This window comes from Gavialis gangeticus, unplaced genomic scaffold (genome assembly GCF_001723915.1).
Source record: "Gavialis gangeticus isolate Ggan-Ray unplaced genomic scaffold, GavGan_comp1, whole genome shotgun sequence".
Lineage (NCBI taxonomy): Eukaryota > Metazoa > Chordata > Crocodylia > Gavialidae > Gavialis > Gavialis gangeticus.
In genome coordinates this window covers 146,688,915-146,709,932 of record NW_017729024.1, presented here as the reverse complement: position 1 = coordinate 146,709,932, position 21,018 = coordinate 146,688,915, and the positions used below count along the sequence as shown (strand labels likewise).

General features: G+C 43.4%; 1 protein-coding gene across 4 annotated transcripts in view; it reads right to left on the bottom strand.

Moving 5' to 3' along the window:
* ARL15 (ADP ribosylation factor like GTPase 15) overlaps positions 1-21,018 on the bottom strand; it is a 405,914-nt gene that overhangs the window by 233,641 nt on the left and 151,255 nt on the right. For all 4 annotated transcript variants that reach the window (XM_019517874.1, XM_019517872.1, XM_019517873.1 and 1 more), the window contains 2 exons: positions 19,051-19,195; positions 14,046-14,105 (listed from right to left, as the gene is read on the bottom strand). In XM_019517874.1, the coding sequence (XP_019373419.1) occupies positions 14,046-14,105; positions 19,051-19,195 (205 nt within the window). The remainder of the gene's footprint in view (positions 1-14,045; positions 14,106-19,050; positions 19,196-21,018) is intronic.

The following is a 21,018-nucleotide window of genomic DNA, read 5'->3' as shown; positions in this document are numbered from 1 at the left end:
TGCAGAGCATGTGGGCAACTTCCCTGGCCCCCCGGCTCAGGGACTGGTGTCTCCTCAGTCTGTGAGGGGAATACCTGGGGTCCTCCCATGGCTGATCGCCAAGCCGGGAGACCTGGAAGTACTTCTGGTCCACTTCCAGGTCTGCTACCAAGCACACAGGGGGACCCCCCCCCCACGCGCTTATGGGATGCTCCATCTGCCCCATCATCTCAGCATTCATGAGCTACACCTGATACCTCCAGGCAAGTAGAAAAAACATATAAAGCTGTGTCTATGGCTGAATCACTGATTCTCCAAACCAGCATCTGAATCTGAAGATTCGGATTCGGCTGAATTGAACTGGGACAGTGATCTGAATCAGTGAATCGAATCACTGTGCCCTGAATCAGGCCAAATTCAAATTGAACATGGCCCACTTTGCATACCCCTAGTATAATATGCACCAGGTACAGACATTTGAAAAACAGATGCCTCTCCCTTCCCCCACCCAAAAATTAATGCGATAGTTTGTTTCAAGAATAAATCAGGTACACATAGGATTCTAACCAGTGTATGGGATGCAAAGTGACACTGATATAATTACTTTCATAAACAATCCAATATCTGACAATAGCATTGCACAGTGGCTCTCAACCTTTTTTATACCAGAACCCATTTGTAAACATCTATGGCCAGTCCTGACCCAGCAAATAGTTTAAATAGAAAACAGCCCCCTGGCCCCTCACTCCCAGCCCCCTGCTCCCAGGCCCCCAGTGTGTGGGGCAGGGGGTGAGTGTGTGGGGCAGGGGTGGCCCCAAGCTACTCCTGCCCCACACAACTTGGGGCTATCTACCTTGCAAGCTGGAACTCTGCCAGCCTGCAAGGGAGAACCCACAGGTTCCCACTTTTCTTCCTTTAAAGGAGAATCCATTTTTAAAATTTGTTCACAACCTTTTCATATATTCTTGCAACCTACTTTTGGGTCGCATCCCACAGGTTGAGAAACATTGGTGTAGCATGCTACAGCATATCTACCTTAAAAAAATGAACTTATTTTGCACACTGTTCAGCATAAGGAGATATTCTTTATTAAGTGACAGTAATGAGGTCGACTTTCAGAATATGCTTTTCTTCAAGATTCACAAATGCCATAAAAAGAGCTGTCACATTAGTGACAGCATTTTCTCTGGTGAATTTGAGTCTGCTCAGAGCAATTAACAAATGAAGTCTAGTATTTATTTTCTTCATTCTCCTCCCTGTTGATTACTCCAGTCATAGGAACAGTAGAGGCAAAACCATATTACTACATAATTTGCTAAGATTTTCTTCAAACTTTCAAAGCGATATCTTTTAGGCACAAAAAATGACGTTACACTTATAATCAAGTTAGATCTGACCATCTGTCAGATGGTCACATAAATGTAGACAACTACACAAAGCCTTATTTAAATTCACTGCTAATTTAGTCTCCCTCATACACCAACAATTCAGTATAGAATTATATAAAGTAAATAATCTTCCTTCATTTTATTACTAAATTAGGTTATATACAATATGTTTAAGTAGGGTTATACTGAAGCGCTGTTATATTTTCACACCAGTGTCATCATCTTTTCACTCTATTAGCAAATAGGTTCAATCTTGATCAGACGCTATAACCCTTTCCATATGACTTTCTATGTTACTTGCAGTTAGTATAAATTACCACACGAACAGATAAAATCTCTCAGCTGGCAAGGCACAAATGATGAGAAACAGGAACCTGAGACTTCACATTAGCAAGGAAATCTACCCAGCAATTGAGTTAAAGCAAGTTAGAGCCACAACTAGCCCTTTTCCTATTATCATTGTTCCTACTTTATCTGGTTTGAGTTTTAGCCAGCTACTTTTTATCTACCTGTAGAGTGCTGATATATTTGCTCAGAAAGAGAAAATCCTAAACTGTGTAATATCTGAGCTATGACATCCCATTACAAGGCACACGAAAGCACACGGGTCTCTGTATGTTCTCCTTGAGTCAGGACAAAGCAGTAAGTTGTTTTCCTGGTCTCACCATTCTCTCTCTTCCCACAGGGGCACAAAACTGGGAATCCCCTAACTGCTAGAGGGAATAAGAAGGAGAAACAGAAAGGCACATGATGCTGATGTGCTTCCCACAGCAACCACGACCTGGATACAGTAAGTCTCTCTCTCTGGGCTCTGTTAACTTACTCGTAAATATCAGTATTGACACAGAACAAAGAATGCCACCTAATCGCCACCAACACCACTTTGCATTTCCTTTGAGGTCTCTTCTTACAGTACTGACTTGGTTCAAACCTGGTTCACTTCATTTTTGAAGTTATTATGGCTCAAGACTTCAGGAGTACAGAAAAAATTTACAGCAAGCAGACAACAAAAAACAGTGAGAAAGTCTATACCTCAGCCTGCAATTTTATTTATTTTTCTGACCTCTACACCTGAAACAGAATTCTTGGCATTGAGAAGTTTCTAAAGCCAGCTAGGTTGACATTCTCTGCTTTAACTCACAAGGTGGGGAGAGCAATCACTATTCTGTCAGCAATAGGTAGTATGCGTACAGCGTAAGCCAGGACAAGAAACAAGCAGTACCAGAGATGTGGCAAGTACCCTGTTAACGATGACCCACAAACAAGCTACATTACTTCTGTATGGAATGAACTAATTCTTCAGTCATCTTTCACGGCAAATGCACAGTTTTAGAGATGCACCTCATTTAGCAAAGAAAATGAATAAATGTGGTCACCAACTCCACAGGCTTTCAAATCAAGTGACTTTAAAAACTGAGTGGTCTAGGAATATGGACATTTGTGTACCTCTCACAAAGTACAGGATGATCTGAGGACAGCATCCTGCTAGGCACTCCAAAAAGAGTCAAACAATGCTAATTGATAAGGGAAATGTTAGGAGACATTTCTGTTCTTCCAGCAACTGTTTGACTGACTAGGGTCTGCAAGCCAGCAGCATATCTAAGCTAATTTTTCCAGGACAAGCAACCAGTATCAGAGACCATCAGTAGCACTTAGCATAAACCTCACTTAAAGGTTTACTGAAATATTTCCTTCAGAAGAAGAAATGTAACGTGAGTCATACAAAGATTCAACCATTTGTTTCCTTCCTGTCACTTAAGCCGTAATGCTATCAGCGAATGTCAAAATATTCCTAACAAAGGATGCAAATGTGATGTTTATATATAAAATTAAACAAGACCACAGCAGTAGTACTGAACAGAATATAAACCAAATGAAGGTTAAGCATCATCATTAAGTATATAATACAATATCACTTTTTTAAAAAATTAATAATAATTTCTAGGGGCGTTTTTTGCAGCTGAAAATGAATCCCACTGAGATTAAGCATTATTACAGGACAAGATTCACAATAAACTTGGCTCAAGCAATTGCACAAAAAGTAAAATAAACAAATTTCAAAACAAGGGCTTCCAAAAAAAAAAAGGCATCAAAAGGCTGACATACTGAAGTTTCTCAACTTTTAATGCTTATATAGAAATAAAAACAAACACAAACAGAAATACACAAATGTTTTGCTATTTTAAAAGCCAAGGGATTAGAGTGTCCATCTCTATCAGAGCATATGAGCCAACACTGCTGCCAACACCATCCCTGCTGATTCACTTGGATGTCAGAGAGAAGAGCTTGTGTGGGTTAGATTTAGTTCAATAAATGTCTAAAACAGAGTTTAGTAATCATTCTCTTAAGTAATGCTCTTCCAACTGCAGAACTGCAATTCTCCCTTTTAAATTATTAATATTTATTTTAAAAGTTTTTAAGTGGAACAGCTTTTTACTTCCAACACCTGCAGGTATACAGAAAGCAGTCCCACAGACAAAACTAGCAGGCTTGCATCAAACACAAGCCTCATTCTGAGTCAGAGTTACAGACCTCACCAGTTGAACCGTTGATCAACACGATATTCGTGATACTTAAATGTAGTATTCTTCCTGCCTGAAACTCCCCTTTCCACCTCAACAAGGTCTAAGAACCAACCTCTCCACAGCCCATCTCCTAGAAAGCCTATGTCCAATCCATATGGGCAGGATCTGTCAGCCTTTTCTACCCCTGTCAGTTTGACCTGGCTCTGCAGCATCTGTGTAGATGGGGTGCTTCAGTGGGGTTTTTTGGCTATTTGATAAAAGTGCCAAAAGAGCCCCATGGAAGCGCCCAATCTATGCAGACATTGGGTGAGCCAGGTAAAACTAACGTCTTTCCTCTTCTGGGCATGTGATGGGCTCAGTGCAGGGGCACACTGCATTTAGTTTGATGTAAAGTGCCTTTTTTTTTACATTTGTAAGCAGTCTGCTTGCTTTCATAAGCCTGGAAGAAACTCTCTCACTAGGAGGGTAGTAAAGCAGGAAGAGGTTACCCAAAAAAACTGTGGAATCTCCATCCTTGGAGTTTTTTTTAAGACCAGGCTAGACAAAGCTTTGGCTGGGATGATCTAGTTGAGGCTGGTCCTGCTTTGAGCAGGGGGTTGGACTAGATGACCTCCTGAGGTCCCTTCCAACCCTAATTTTCTACACTTCCATTAAAAAGTACATGCCCCAGATCAAGTGGATGTAAGAATGAAGCTCTAAGTACAGCTGCAACTACATTTAAAAATTTAGACTTTTTATACCACTTGCCACCTGTGGAGACACCTACTTCATAGTATCAATAAAGAGGTAAGGTTAACCTCACTACTGACACACAAAGACCTCCTGCTTATGAGTTACCTACAAAACACAGGGAAGTGGACTCAATGTCCCAAAGAGGCCTCTTCTAAGTCCTATGTTCCCAAAATGATTCTAGGTAGCAAAGTATGTTTTTAATACATGAACTGATGGCCAATAGAATCCTATTGACTTAAGAGGAAACCAAAGAAGCACTCGTGGAGGGCTTTTTTGTTTGTTTTTGAGGGTTTTTGTTTTTTACTTTAAACTTTTATTATACAAATATTAAAAACAAATAGTGAAAGTGCAAAAACACCATTGTCACCACAGATGTAAAGAAAGAAGGAAAGAAAGATTTCTTATAGGCTACTCTAATCAAACCTAACAAAATCAAATCACAGGAAATGACTCTTGGAATAGCCACTGTCAAAGCTTGTACAGGGTTCATTTTATAAAGCCAACTGCATCTTTTTGTGGCAGACTGACATGTTTTGTTACATATTGAGGATGCTGCTTGAGATTTTAGTGAATTTTTAAAGAGAGCTGGCCCTTCCTTTTCTCAAGCATGGTTTCCATTTTGATAACCTACTATTTCTCCAGAAGGAATGGTTGTAAGGAATTTTTTATTACTATGAAAAACAATGCTTTGAACCTAACTGCTCCTTTTTATTGTAGTCTTCTACACACACAAATCCTTTCAAAGATTAAAAATCGCTTTTATACTACATGAGCTCCAATGTTGTACACACAATGCATGGCTTCTCTTCAGGGGGAATGGGCATGATCTCAAATGGTAAAATTTAGCTGCCATCTAAGAACAAGTTCAGTGAAGGTATAGTAGTAATATACAGCAAAACATTCTTCTGCCCTTCTTGGGCACATCCAGACAAGTGTGCACATACATTTCCCTGGAGACAAGTAGCAACAGCACAACTATGTGCCGCTGCTATTTGTCCCCAGTGAGTGCTCGGGCACTTACACAGGGTAAGTTACCCCAGGGGGAGTATGAGAAGCTGGGCCAGCACCTTGGCTGGGGGCCAGCACCAACAGCCTTACCTAGGGTCCTGGGGGCTTCCCAGGGTTCTAAGTAGTGGCAATCTGGTGCACAGGGCCTGGTCAGGAGCGGGAGCATGGCTCTGGCTGGCCAGGCTCTGGTTTCAGGCAGCGCATGCTGCTGCCATATGCAACGCCCTGCTTTTTTTCAGGTGCAGGTTTTTGTTGATTTTTTTAACACCAGGACCTCCTGGTGTCAAAAAATTAGGGGTTGGAGATCTCAGCTTCAACAGCAGACATGGGAGATGCTGTCCCTTGATGTGGCCAAGGTAACTGTGAAAAAGAAGCCAGAGACACAATATAGAGATCTAAAACTATTTATGTCAGTGCTGGTATGATAGGGCTGCAACTTCTGAATGAGGTCTCCAAGTGCTGGAAGCTGTTAGGGAAGAAAGGCAGGCACCAATCAGTCTACATAGGCTTTGCATTAATATTCTTTCCCTTAGCATCTGCTGTGTGTCACAGAGATACAGGCCTATTTGTTGCTTAAGGGACCACAGGCCAGTGCCCACTAAGAAATGGTATGAGCGTCCCTTAGAAGGCAGGCCACTGGGTAAGTAACAGCTGGTTCCTTGGCACACATCAAAATATAACAGGGATGGGAGTGACATCACAGGTTTAAAATGAGTGCACCAAGGGGGAACACCAAGCAGAGCACACCCGACATTACCGACTGACCCTGAAACAAGTCCAAGGAACTAATGGACACTGCCCAATGAAACTCTGCCTGGCAATGGGATCAGACCAGGGACAGGAAAGTGGTCGCACAGTTCCCCAGAGGTTTTCCAGGGCAGAGACTCCTTCCTGCTGAGAGGATGGATGACTAGCTTGGTTAGGGCCAAAAGGCTGTTGACCAAGAGGTCCCAGGACTTAGTGGGGCCACAGATGGGGAGTGCATAAATAAAAAAGTGAGGGGACTAGTGCAGCCCAAACCTCAGCAAGAAGTTCTGGAGGAGGCAGTGAAGGGGCTACAGCCTGGTGCACTCTACATAAGCATGCATCAGGGTCTCCCTCCACTTGCAGAAGAGACAGGTGTCGGAGGAGTCTGTGAAGCATGCGAGATACACACCCACGGTGATGGCTCCATGAAGTGACTGCCAGCTCAGATCCCCAGTGGCTGGCAGAATCAAGATGAAATACAGACTTGGTGTCTGGGCGGGACATGAGGATGGGACAGTGGAGGGTGCGGACGAGCATGTAGAGCTGGTGGCAATGGACAGGTTGGAAGCAGATCAGCTTGGTATCCCTCATCCTGGTAAGATGAAGTGGGAAGCTCCACAGAGATATAGGACACTAGACTAGATGGACCTGCAGGTTACCCAGTATGTTCTCATACGTTCTTATAGCCCTGCTCTTAAACCTCAAATTGGAGTGAAAGAAAACTTGTACGTACAACAAAAATGACCATCCTTTCTTCCTAAGGCAGATATTAACATGGCTAACTATTTCTCTCTTCCTCTGAGAAATAAGAATCCTAAAAAAAGGAAGGGCATTACCAAAAGGCATGGCCAGTGCTCCCACATGCAAAGACTTCACTACTACTGCTGATATAGGCAGCACTGAGACACTGGTGTGCTGCTGGGCAAGAAAAAAAAGTCTGGCATCTAGTATCAACAAATTCTGTTAATTTGAACACAACATGTATAAAAGTCCCAAAGACAGTAAACAGTGCAGCCAAAGAGGGAGCACAGAAAACACTCTTAAAAGAAGCAGTGAGAGAGCCTTGTCCCCAAGGTAACCTAGATCAGAAGCTGGGCGCACAGATTTCAACATTAGGTACAGATTTACCTGGGACTCACTTGCTCTTTGAGCATGCTTAGAGAGACACCTGCATATAAATCTCTCTTCTAAGATGCGTCCTTCTCCTAAACAAGTAAGGGCCTCTGTGCACCCAGCGTTCACAGGTATTATAGCCTCACATGTCAAACAGTTTTTGAAACTTGGAGATTTATGTTCGGACACATTTGATCAGTCCTGGAGAACCAATGTGAGGCAATACATTCTTCTCCTGAAACAGAGAACAAAAGAAACCAACTAATCACTAGGTTATTTTCCAAACTATTTACAAAGAACTGGAGGTAAGTAAAGAACAAGCAGTTAGCACAAAAGCATTACTGGGAGCTTCAACTAGTGACCACAAACAGGGAGAAGGAACTGAAAGGTAGTTTTTATGGCTCTATCCTCCACCCCTAGTTCGAGGCAAAAGGACATTCAGAGCACTGATATCTCCCAAACAAGTACTGATTAACAAGTCTTCCAATCAAATCCATCGGACACAGCTGCACCAGTGGCAGAATCCATTTGAAAAGAAGCAGGCTATTGCAAGGGTTTAATTTCAGTGCCACAGAGGTCAAGAAGTTGCCAGGACAGATTCCCTCACTTCCCCACTAAGTTCTTGGAGAAAGGAGGCCATGGGGCATCTCAGGTACACGTGAGGTTGTAATGGACAACAGTGGCCAAAAGAATCCAAGGTATGTCTGAGGTAAAAGCTACCTGGAAAAATTATACAAAGCATAATTGGAGTTTGCCAAATGGGTAAAATAACCTTTATATTCAGCACTTAATTTTTATAGTTGCTGAAGCTCAATTTTCATGTAGGATTACCCAACTTAGAAATGTTGGATAACTTCAATACTCTGCCAGAACTTTAAAGTTCATATGCTTTGTGATATGGAACACGTACCTAGAAACTAACACGCAAAGGCAAACCATGCTAATTTTCTGGGCAACTACAAAAGCAAATCTGAAACATTTAGAAATATCATGTTTACAATCATGTCAGGATAAAAAACAGCACAAAAACACTGCTTTGTGGCAGTGGTTTTCTCCAGTCCACACAATCAGAAATTCGTCTGGACAGAGTTCCTGCAACTTACTTCTATTGTTTTGATGAACAGTGTAAAACACTGCCATTAAGCATATAGCCACTCTATTGTTTTACTTCTCTGCCTTCTCCAGTCATGTTAGCTAGCCTTATCATCCCATACATCCATTCTCCTATACCAGTCTCTTTTTTTCCTACCCTGCCTTATGCCTGTGGAATATCCCTTTAATTGTTTTTCTAAACCACTATGCGCCCTTCATTAAAATCCCTTCAGATACCACCTACCCTGTCAAAAATGACACAACTGGCTTCATGAGATATTCTTACAATAACTGTTCCACTTCCTCTATTGAATGTTTGTGACCATGTCATCAGTACTCTTGCCCAGCTCTCCACAATAGCTGCAATTTTCCAAGAACTCTAATAATGAGCCCCATCTCTGTAGCTTGAAACATAGCCTGCTAAAGTGGAAAACAAACCACCAGAAAGGGGCTGCAGAAGTTTGTACATGAAAGATATCTAATAGAAACTTTGAATTCACTAGAGAAATCTTGCCCCAGCTGTGATTTTGCAAATCAAAAGAAACCAGACTGCTAAAAAACTAGTAGAGACATAGGACTTTTCACATTTAAATGAATTATTCAAAACTAGGTCCATCTGCAAGTGAGGAATTTCACCATCACTTTCCAGTTCACAGGATGGTAGATAAAAGTGATAAAATATACTCTTCTGTCTAAAATTTCATGACTTGATCTGAAAGTCATTTAATGGCCTGTGGAATGCATTTATGATCTTCATTTAGCTCCCGGTAATTATCCACGTCAAAGAAACTGCCAATAGTTAGCACTCCTTGTCACAGTATCATAGTAACTACGGTCCTAAGTAGAGATGGTTTTTCCAGGATGGAAATTAAATCTCATGGGGACAGTGGATAGAAGTTGGGCACTGGTAGTGCTGCCTTGTGGAATACACTTTCCAGGGATTCTTTCATGAGCATGAGGTTTATGTTAAACTACCAAAGTTGGCTTCTGCTTAGCCATTTTTTTCAGGCTCTCTATGCTGTCTCTACATCCTGCAGTTCTCTACCAAACCCAGATTAATGCCTGCCTATAATGCCCTGATAGGGCTTCACTAGACAGCAAGAACATTAATAGCTCCCAATTCCTTCCCATGTCACTCATTTTTTCAGAACTACTGTGCAAAGGAATATTTAAAAAATTGCACTGACAAGCATATTACTGTATTTTAGGTTCAGATATACAGTCTCCAGTAGCCTAATCAGAAAAAATGTTCTCTCAACTGCCAAACTCAACATTTCTCATTGTCGTGTAACTTCTAAATGGGGGGGGGGGGGGTTCTGGAATTACTATGGAAAAGTGTGGGTGCTAGATTTGACAGGTAAATGTTTTCAACACTAAAAGTACTCCATTTTAGGTCTATATAGAGGTCCTTACTGAATCCCAACCTTAATTTATTTTTTTTAATTAAAGTTTTAACATTTCAGAAATTAAATTAAGCCCCTGATTCATTGCAGCAAGTTAGTATTGCTTAAAAATGCAAAAAATGTTTCTTGTTAAACGGTGTAAATTGTTGGGACACTTCATGAATCAAAAGCACGAAAAAAGTTAATGCAGACTGAACTATTTGCTGCTTTTAATTATTTAAAGCAGTATATGTGATAAAAGAAATTTCTACAACAGAATCCAGATTGCTTCACTGTGCCCCATGTTAATATTAAGGACCAATAATAAACTAATCAAGACAAGAACAAAACAGAAAAGGGTCTGTGAAAGTTATAGGAATTTTCACTTGTATTGTTCGAACAGAAAATGGAGAAATGGAAACCTGGCTGTATTACCAGCTCCAGCAAAACAAAAAACCACCACCTTCTACTACAAGGAAGGGTATTCCTTCAGTCAAACAAAAGGAATAGTACACAATCAGCATCTGGTTCACATAACTGCCTGGCAGCTGAAAGGAGGAATCTAAAAAGTATGAGTTTGAACAGTTGGCCTTAAAGTTCTTCAAATAAAATTTCACTATGCTCAGACAAATGGACAGGGTTTGCCATTTTTCATTGGATACATCTGCAAGACAATTTGTAAATTAATACTAAATTAATCGTGTGCATCACAAATTAAATCTAAATGAAACTTTTTTCCTTTTGATTGACATGCAACAATGAACAGTGAAGCTTTTGAAGACAGACGCCTTTCAACCTTTCTTCAGCTTCCCAACATCAGCTGCCCAGACAAGATTTCCACAATACAGAAGACAAAACTAGCCGCAACACATTAGTGCTGGAGGAAAACAATGCAACTTGTCGGAATAAAATTTAAGCAACAAAGAAATGACAACAATTACACTGATTAAGACTCATTTCTGCACATTCTGACTGCAGTCTAATGGCTGGCAATCCCCCTCCAAATACACAAAGAAGGGAAGAAGTATCAGACAGCCACACTGCCTGACAGGTTCACAACTCTCCAGAGCTGTAAGCACAAAAGCTGATGGTGTTATATTCCCTGTCAGAGCACTGTGGTGCATACGAGTCTCTATAACAGCTGCCCTACATAGCTCATCAGGTGAGGCCTCTCTTTCTTGCAGCCTCCAAAAACTTTTGCTCTGCTTGGAAAAATATTTATCATGGTCAAAAAGAAAACATTCCTTCCAACTGGGAAATTAAGAATCTCTAACCACCACCTTGACACAATTAGCTCCCTTACCTAAGCAAGGGAAAAACAATTAAAATTACGAAGTTTATCCAGCAGACTCCAGTGTCACGTGCATCAGCATCCCTGCACTGAAAAATGGTGGTAGGGGTGCTTTAATCAAAGCTCATTTCATCCAGCTTTAGTTAAAGCACCCCCGTCACCATTTTTCAGCATGAGAATGCTGACATATGTGATGCTCTGGGCACTTTAAAGCAGCTCCCCTCCCAGAGCATGTCTATAAACACATCAAGTTTTGAAAATTGGGCCCTAACTAAGTTTCCCAATTACACAAAGCAAAGAAATGCAGAGCTGAATAGAATCTCAGACATCATACAGATACCACGGTGATAAGAACAATGCCCAGACACATGCATCCCAACTCCTGTGCTATGCTCCCCTTGCGTGCTCCCCGGCAGACCCAGAAGTGGACTGGAAGTGTTTCCAGTCCGCTTCTGGGTTTGCTGCCGAGCATGTGGAGGACTTCCATTCACTCCTGTGAGATGCTCCATCCACCTCACCATTGCAGTGTTTATGAGCCGCACTGGTACCTTGAGGTATGTCAGAAAAACATTTAAAGCTGTGTCTATGGCCAAAATCGAATCAGCATCGAATCTTCAGATTTGGATTTGGCCAAATCTAATTGGGGACAGCAATCCAAATCAAGTAATGGAATTACTGTTCCTGCTTCGGACCGAATCCGAATCAAATACAGCCTGCTTTGCACACCCCTAATTAATACTAGCCAACTGCCCGTCAAGAATGACAGGCAAGGATGGAGCCTTGTGAGCCTCATGCCTGCCCAGGTCTAGGCCCACTCCCCCATTCTCTCCTGCTGCTTGGGGACTGGGCCCGCTTCCCCCCTTCCCCACCACAACGGTGAGGGGAGAGTAGGATGGGACTGGGCCTGATGTGGGGGAGAACTGGGCCCAACGGTGGGGAGACACCAGGTTGCCAGGGCTGGGGGGGAGCAGTGGGCCTGAGCCAACCTGGCGGCAGTGGGGGGATGGGAGAGAAGTGGGCCCAGGCCTGAAGCAGGGAGGAAGCCAGCTCCTTGCCTTTCCCTGCTGCTGCCACATCAGTCTGGGCCAGGCTGGGCCCACTGCTCCCTGCACACCACCATGACAGGCTGGCTTCTCCCCCTGCTCAGGTTTGCTCCTCCCACTCCCCCCCCCCACATTGGGCCTGGAACCACTCCTCTGCTCCCCCCACCACCACCGCGCACCCACTCCTCCCCCAACCCATATCAGGCCCACTCCTCTCCCCACCGCTGCTGCATCAGCCCTGCAGGCAGCGATAACAGAAGGGGAAAGGGGAGGTTGTGGGCCAAGGCCAGCGCCAGTGACTGAATCCCCCACCCCGCGGCATCCTGACCCCCCTTACCTCCCACCATGCTGCCGCTGTCACCTCCGAGGAGCAAGGGAGGAAGGGCAAGGCCAGCTCTGGTGGCCTCGCCCCCCGCCCCCACTCTATCGTCATGACCTGCAAGAAGCGTCCACTCCATTGCCACCACCTCCAGGGAGCTCTGCCCCCTGTGCCCCCTGCCATCACAGCAGCGCTCCACCGTGCCACCACCTCCTGGATGAATGCTTATTCACACTCTGATTGGCTATTTCAGTCAGCCAATCTGAGCGCAAATAAATCATTATGAAAAGACTGACAGACAAGGCTATTATTTGAATGCTTTTGTATACAATAAACGTAGCTCATGGTCTTAAAGGCTAATTACATGGGCTCCATCCTCCCCAATATCTACACCCTCACAAATGTCACACATACTAATCGAATCATAACCACACCTACAGGTCACAGGATCATAGCTGGCTATCCTTTCACCAGCCCCTCTGTAGGCTATGGGCACTCTGGCCCCCTTGGTCTCCAACTGTAGCTCTCCTGACCTTTGGTCCTTCTTCTTAGACCCTGGGCCCACTCCTAGGCCAGCTGAGATCCACAGACTCTGCAGCTCTGCCAGTCTCTGGTTATGGCTCTTTTGACCTTTGGCACCTCCTGAGCCCTGGCCCTGCTGGGGCCAGTGAGACCTATAGGCACCCTGGCCCTACCTGCTTCCCAGGCCCTCTACTGTCTTTCCCGGCCCCCTGGACCTCTATTCTCTCTCTCTCTCTCTCTCTCTCTGTCCCCTCTCTCTCTGGGCCAGCTGGGACCTCCTTACCTCCCCTTAGTTCCTTCCACAATCCACCAGATGTTCCCCAACCCAAAGCCTGTATCCTGGCTGCTCCACTGGCCCTAAAGCTGAACTCCCAGCCCTAAGGCTGCCTGCCCACAGACATACGTGGTGCAAGCCAGAGTCACTCTCTCAGCAGTCTGCCTAGGTGCTCCTTCCCTGTCAGATACTGGAATAAGACTGCCCCCACCTACCTCAGGCCCTGGGTTTATATATACCTCAAGCCCCCTTCCAGTCGGGTGTCTTCTCTGATTGCTACCTGAGCTGTTTCTAGAGCCTTCTCTCCTCTAAATGTGATGGGTGTGCTAAGCACCGTCACATATATATATATTCTTTTTGAAGTAATCCAATTTATTGTACCAAGCACTTATTTCATTTCCTCAGCTTGTGATGCCTTTATAATAACCCAACCTCTAAAATGAATATCTGTCAATTCATTATTTTAAATTTCAGAATAACAATGTGACAGAAAACACTAGCAGAAATCTGCAAGATGCAAGGGCCACCTCTCCTCTTAATCCACATACAGTGATGTTATCAATTATGTCTTTATACTGTCAAATGAACTTAAAACTACCAATCAGTTATGCAAGCAATTAAGTATCATACCTCCAAGTTCCTTTACATTCAAGATGGCATTCTGGAACGGCACAGCTTTTATGCTAAAGCCTGAAATTAAAATAAAAAGTGTTAGTATCCTACTTGACTGGGTGACAATTTGAAAAAGAATATATCCATTAAAAACTTCTATTTTGTTCACTGTGGCTTTTGACAGACGACTCTCCTAGTAACATTAAATATCATGGGAAGACAAGAAGCACTGAACAGAAAATAAAACCAACACATGAAGAAGCATGAGACTGTCAGTACAACTCTTATTAGGGTTTTATTAGCTTGGCAAAAGGAATTCTATTCAGGCAATAATTTGACAATTAAAGTTTCTTCCTCACAATCTTATATTCTGGCACACGTTTAAGAAACTATGAACAATAAAAGCAGATGGGCTATGAATGCTTTTAAACAATCCCCATTAACCTAATTTTCCTGAAACTGAATCTTTGCAGTCTTTTCATCAATAATACAAACTAAGTTCTTTAAGATTTTGAGAGACAGAGGACACTAAGTCAGCTAATTGTATACTGTGCTTTATTTTTAAACAAGATAGTTAGTGGTAGAGGTGCACCAATACATCGGCTCAATATCGGATTGGCACCGATATAAAGAAAATTGATTGCATTGGAAATTGGCCTGATGTGGCTGATAAACGCCCATTCGTGTCAGCAGCTGCAGCGCAGCACATAGGAAGCGAGGAGCACAGCCTGGCAGCTTGGAAGCTGTGTGCAGCTGGTAAGTCTGGTGTGGTAGAAGGGGAGGGAGGAAAGAAGAGGCATGGAGGGGGCGCAGATCAAGGCCCCTGTGGTGAGGGAGGAGTAGGTCTGGGTCTGGGGCAAGCACTGCCCAGCCACAGCAGGGCAGGCATGGGACGAAGCCATGGCTCAGTCGGGAGGCACAGGGAAGGGAGGGAGTGGCTCCCACCGCTATGCACTGCTCATCCAGGAGCTGCTGGTCCAGCACTTGCCTGCTTGTCCAGCAGCTCCTGCTCCTGTTCCTGCCATTCATCCGGGAGGGCATGTGGGGCAGAGGTGTGTGTGTACCTGGATCTGTACAGGGCAGGGCGAAAAGATCTCTGTGCAGCCCCTGCCCCAGCCCATGCTGTGCAGGTCTGGGGGCACACGCGCTCCCCCCATACCCTCCTGGATGAGCAGCAGGAGCCATTGGATGAGCGTCAAACCAGTGGGCGAATGCCAAACCAGCAGCTCCTGGACAAGCAGCACACAGCGGTGGGAGCCACCCCACCTCCCCCACCCCCTGGACGAATCGCAGCTCCATCCCACATCCACCCTGGCTGGGCAGCGTTTGCCCCAGCCCCACTCCTTCCTCACCACGGGGGTCTTGATCTGCACCCCCATGCCCCTCCCCCTCCACCACACCAGACTTACCAGCTGCACACAGCTCTCCAAGCTGCCAGGCTGGTATCAGAAATTGGATCAGTATTGGACAATATGCCTCCTTAAAAATCCGCTATCGGTATCAGCCCCAAAAATCTCTATCAGTGCACCCCTAGTTGTTGGTTATTTAATAATAAGGCTTACAAAGAATTAATAAAAGATTCATAGAAATTACAAATGCCACACACCTGAGTAATGGCAATACATGCATCCGTGAGGTTGCCTATGCCTTTAAGAATCTTTGCATCCATTGGACTAACAGTCTATGTTGACTTATTAAACCTGTATTACTTATTCAACAACCCTTTGTAAAAAAAATGAACATTTTATATGAAATGAAACCTTTTCCTATATTAAATCAAAGATGTCCAGATAAACTGTGGAAATTTGGTGGAATGTACTTCTTGGAGGGACAAAAAATAGGTATGCATCAGAGCTGTGTGAAGCTTCAGTAGCCAATTCAATTTGAAGAATCGGCCCAATTCAGCAGCTAAATCCCCAGATCCAAATTGAATCAGGAGACCAATTAAAAGGTCCGAATCAAATTGGAAGCCTCCGAGTTGATTCAGAAAAGATTTGGTGCCAATTCGGAGATTTGGCCATAGACTAAACAAGCAGCAGTCCTCACCATGCTGGACACAGCTGCCTCCAGCTGGTAAGTCTGTTGTGGTGGGTGAAGAGGGGAGGAAAGGGGCATGGGAAGGGACTGGACAGATCAGTGGCCGCACAATGAGGGAGGAATTGGGGCTGGGGCAAGCTGCCCAGCCAGAGCAGGGGGATGTGGGACTCGGGGAGGGGAGCTCCCACCACTGTATGCCCTCTTCTGCATGGGGCAGGCTGAACCAGGCTATGCACAGGAAGCTAGCCCCAGCTCCCCACTGCCAGGCTGTGCTACATGGGTGGAGTGGAGCCAGGGCTGTACTCTGGGCAGCTAGCCCCAGCCACAGCCCAGAGTGTGCTCTGCCTGCCCCAGAGTGCAGTGGAGTGGGAGGTATGAGAGAGTTGCAGCCACCCTAAAATTCCCCATAGTCCCTGCTGCCGGCTCCTCCCTGATCTGGATGCACACACCTGCCTCCATGCCCTGTCACTGCTCACCCACGGCTTGTCTGAGAGGCATGGGGAGGCTGGGCAAGTGGTGGGAGGGCACAGCCCCCACTCCCAGTGCCTTCCACCACCTATCTGGAGTGCAGGATGGCCCAGGCTCCCCTGGGGAGATCCGGAGACATACACCTGCTCTCATGCCCTTCTGGCCCAATGGTGCACGCCAGTGCACAGTGGCGGGACCCCTGCCTTCCACAAGTCCAATGCCCCTCTCGCCCCGCTGGGCAGCTTGTCCCAGCCCCAACCCCAATCTCTCCCTCACTGTGGGGCCATTGATCTGCCCTTCCCTCCATGCCCCTTCCCCCTGCCCACAACAGACTTACCAGCTGGAGGTAGCTGTCTCCAGCGTGGTGAGGACTGCTGCCTGTTTAGTCTAATCACTGAATCTCTAAAATCGGCACTGAATTTTTGGATCCGAATCGCCTAAATCAAATCAGGACCGTGATTCAAATTACCAAATCGAATCACTGTCCCTCTGAATCAGCCAAATCCAAAGCAAATACTTGCTGCTTCGCACAGGCCTAGTATGCATAACCAGTGTTACACAAAAATTATGGTTGCCTGAACAAACGTGCTCAAAGATGCTATACAGTTTTGTAAAACATACATATCATCATCAAATGTACGTAACCAGTATCTTTGAACAAATCTGCTTCAAAGTCCATTTTGAGGGCTGCAGAAACCTAACAATCCAGTATTCTATTTATTGATAAATAGGACAAGGAAGTGACCATACCTCCCCAAACCAGCAGTTTATATATTCCCATACTCTGACTCCAGTGCTGGCTAAAACTGAATGCTTCAAAAGCAAAGTGCAAAAAAAACCTGAATGGAACAGATATGGAATAATCTGCCCGTGTGGCAAGTTTCTTCTAAACCACTAAGTTGAATGTTTCATTACACACTGAAGTGGCTGAGTTTATAATCTTTTAAAATTATAAATATAACCACGATCAAAATATATTAAGCATGCATTTTGCAAGGTACAGCATTTCCTTGCATCTATTTTATTTTTTCTTTTAGTTGTATTATGATCTCATATGTTAACTTAAGCACTTAAAACCAGTTAGAGTTGCTAAAGGAAAATAATGCTCGACTTAAGAACCCAATACAGAAGGAGGACAATGTAAAACCACATACACATATATAGATCTCTCAAATAACTACTGTCCATTCCCTTTAGCAAGTCAAACTTACTAAGTCATTAAGGTCACAAAACATTCCTTCAATTCTATATGACCTATTCCATCTTCCTTATTGGTTCTATAACCAGATATTCATTTTGTCATAATTTTTTTTATTATTAATATCATTATGATTGTTGCTGTTATCATTATCCTATTACTATTATTATTGCAAATATAATTTGGTTATTGTATCATGGTCTTCTATTCTCATGCTTTCAGATTCACCTGTATTTATATTTTTTTTCTAGGTTCCTCAATTGACCTAATTTTTAAATTTCAGCAGTGCCTGGTTTTTATTTTTCTTCCATCTTTGTTTTGTAGAATATATTATTGATCTAAAAACATTACTGCTCTATTCTTCTTCCCTGCCCAAAGGACAATAACAGTGGTCAAAAATAATGGCCACTGATTACATTTTCTTCTTTTGGCTACTTTCACATGCCACAGTACAGGAGCAACAGACTTTGGGAAAAAGGAAATCCAATGTGGGCCCTCTAGTTTCTTCATCCCACCCATTTACTACCACATTCTCCCCACCCCCCAGCCATGACTCCCCAATCACTTTTTGTCTATGTAGTAAAGCCCTTAAGAAATAAGGCTTCAAAGGTTTTCTTTCTTCCCTCTTTGTCTCTATGGTAAAATCCACAGGGGGTAGGAACCTTTAGAAATTAACAATTTCTACCACAATTACTCTGCAACAGACATTACTGAAGAACTATGTTACTTATGAAATGCAGTAGATGATATATTTTCATAAAAATTCTCCAGAGAAGAATGTCACCAAACTGCAAAAAAAAAGACTAACTCATCACAACTAATGGGTTAATTGCTCAATTCAAACCACTTAAAAGGCTACTTTAAAAAAATACTGTACCAAAGGTACACAGCTGTCAAAAATTCTGAGTTTTATGTTCAACCAAGCTTGCAGCACAAGTCATCTCTATTTAAAGATGCCCTTATTCTTCCAAAAGCACATAACACAGCAGTAGCATCAAGTTTGGCCAGACAAACACATTATAAGTTCTATTTGGAAAACTGATAGGAATGCATTAGAAAAAAACTTTTAAAATTGTTACTCAATATTTAAACTGAAAAATAAACAAATAATAAATGAAAAGGATAGCTTTAATCTGCATATCAGTTAACTACTTCCTGCACCCCTTATCAACTGCATCCTAATTTCTTAATAGAAAAAAGTATTCAAGAAGTGTCTCTTTTCTTTAAAAAAAAAAGCAATGATTTAATTAACAGTTATCCTAAATTCTAAGAAACAGAACTTTTGATTGAGCAAAATTCATCCTAACTACAACATCATACCTGTTGTAGACACTATATTCTCTGGACTCTCACTGCAAAGCCGTGACAGTAGACTTGTCTTGCCAGAACCCGTGAGACCTATACAAACCAAGTCATACTCGGGTCGTGGAGGAGGTGGTCCCTTGCAGCAAAGTCCTCTAAAACACTGCCAAAAAAAGAGGGGAAAAATAAAAATATTTCATATTTTAAAAAGATAAAAATAGTACAGATCACAAAGTTAAATGTAGTGTGGCATTTTGCTAGTCCTCACTTCCAGCTTTCCTAGTTTCCTGGCATGCTCAGCAGTTAGTACAGCTGGAATATAAGGAAACAATTTTTAAGAAACCAGTAATGTACCTATTAGTTCCTTACTTAGGTTTGACAAGTTAGGTAAGAAAACCAATTAAATTTGTTTAATAACATGGTATGCATTTAGTGAAACAGTTGCGTATTCTGCTCAGAAATGTACAGAATGAAGGCTGGAAGGGACCTCGTGAGATCATCAAGTCCAGTAATTCTGTACATCCATGTGTTCGCTGCCGGAAGCAGAATTCACAGGATATGCGAGTGTTAATCATGCTCTTATCTCAGAGTATAAATAGACATCACCAAATGAAGTGAATCAGTTATACTGTGATGGTTCTGGCACAGCTGATCCGCTTCACTGGGCAAAACGCTCATTGCCCATTGTTCCACCTGTTGATCTTGTGGAACAAGTGAGGTGTTACCTTCTTGCAGACGCGCCTTAGGTAATCTCTAGGGTGCATCTCTGTAACCAGGGAAAGCCAGCTCTAGTGTACCCCGGGAATGAAAATTCAGGCCCCTAAGAGTACCTGTCTGGGGTTGGGGGACAACCATGGGCAGCTCTGGGCTGCCCATACTCTCCCACCTTAAAAAGCAAACAGACATCAGCCACAAATACTGACACATCATCATACCACCCATGTTGCAGCCACTAATTTGGCGCATTTGTGGTACCACAAGGGGCATGGCTATCTCTTGGCTTGGCCTCTGCACCACCATACTTTTTTTATGGCAGCACAAAGGCAACACCTGTTTATACCCTAATGCCATGCCAGGACAGACTACCAAATGATTTTTCAAGCAGCTGTTGGACAGACACTCCCAGCTGTCACCATCACAGCTTCAGGAAAAATTAGAGCTCCTTTGACTTTCTACCCCTTCCCAATCTACTTTTCCAGATACTTTAAAGGAAATGGTGCCCAGCTTACCCTCAGCTTGAGCTGTTGTTCGGCATACTTTTGAAGCAGCTATCACTTCACTATATAAAAAGTTCATTAATAGGCATACTGGATGTAGAATTTCACCCTGTGCACTTCACTATGTAGATAAGTATGAATTAAAACCAGCAGCACTACAGAGTCTGAAGAACTAAATGGTTTAAAAACACACCTTCCTTTTAGCTACCTGATGCATCTTAACCCTGTACTGCACTAACAGGTTGGCCACATCCCATTTATTTGTCCATTAAACCTTTGTGTGTTGCAGGTAATCTGTTTATAAGCCAGGGATGACAGCCTACAGCCAACAGGCCAGACCTGGCCCATGAAGAGATTTAATTGGCCTGCAAAGCTAAGACAGCAGTGGCAGCAGGGTAGAAAATTGGCAGTGGTGGCCCATGTTAAGATCAGGCGGAGTTAAAATGGTTGCCAGCCTCTTCTGTAAGCAATTTTTAAAAATCATTATGACAAAAACCAATGCTAAAAGCTTCCAAGTATTTACAAATGTATGAATATTTATCACATTTTAGTTATGCCTGTAGAGTGTATTGTTCAAAACTAACTTTTATAAACATCAGTTCTCTCAATACTCAGCCTTGGTGAGGCCACAACTGGAGTCCTGCATCCAATTCTGGGCTCCACACTTTAAAAAGGATGTGGAGAAGCTTGAGAGAGTCCAGAGAAGAGCCATGCGCATGATCAGAGGTCAAGAGAGGAGGCCTTATGAGGAGAGGCTGAGAGGCATGGG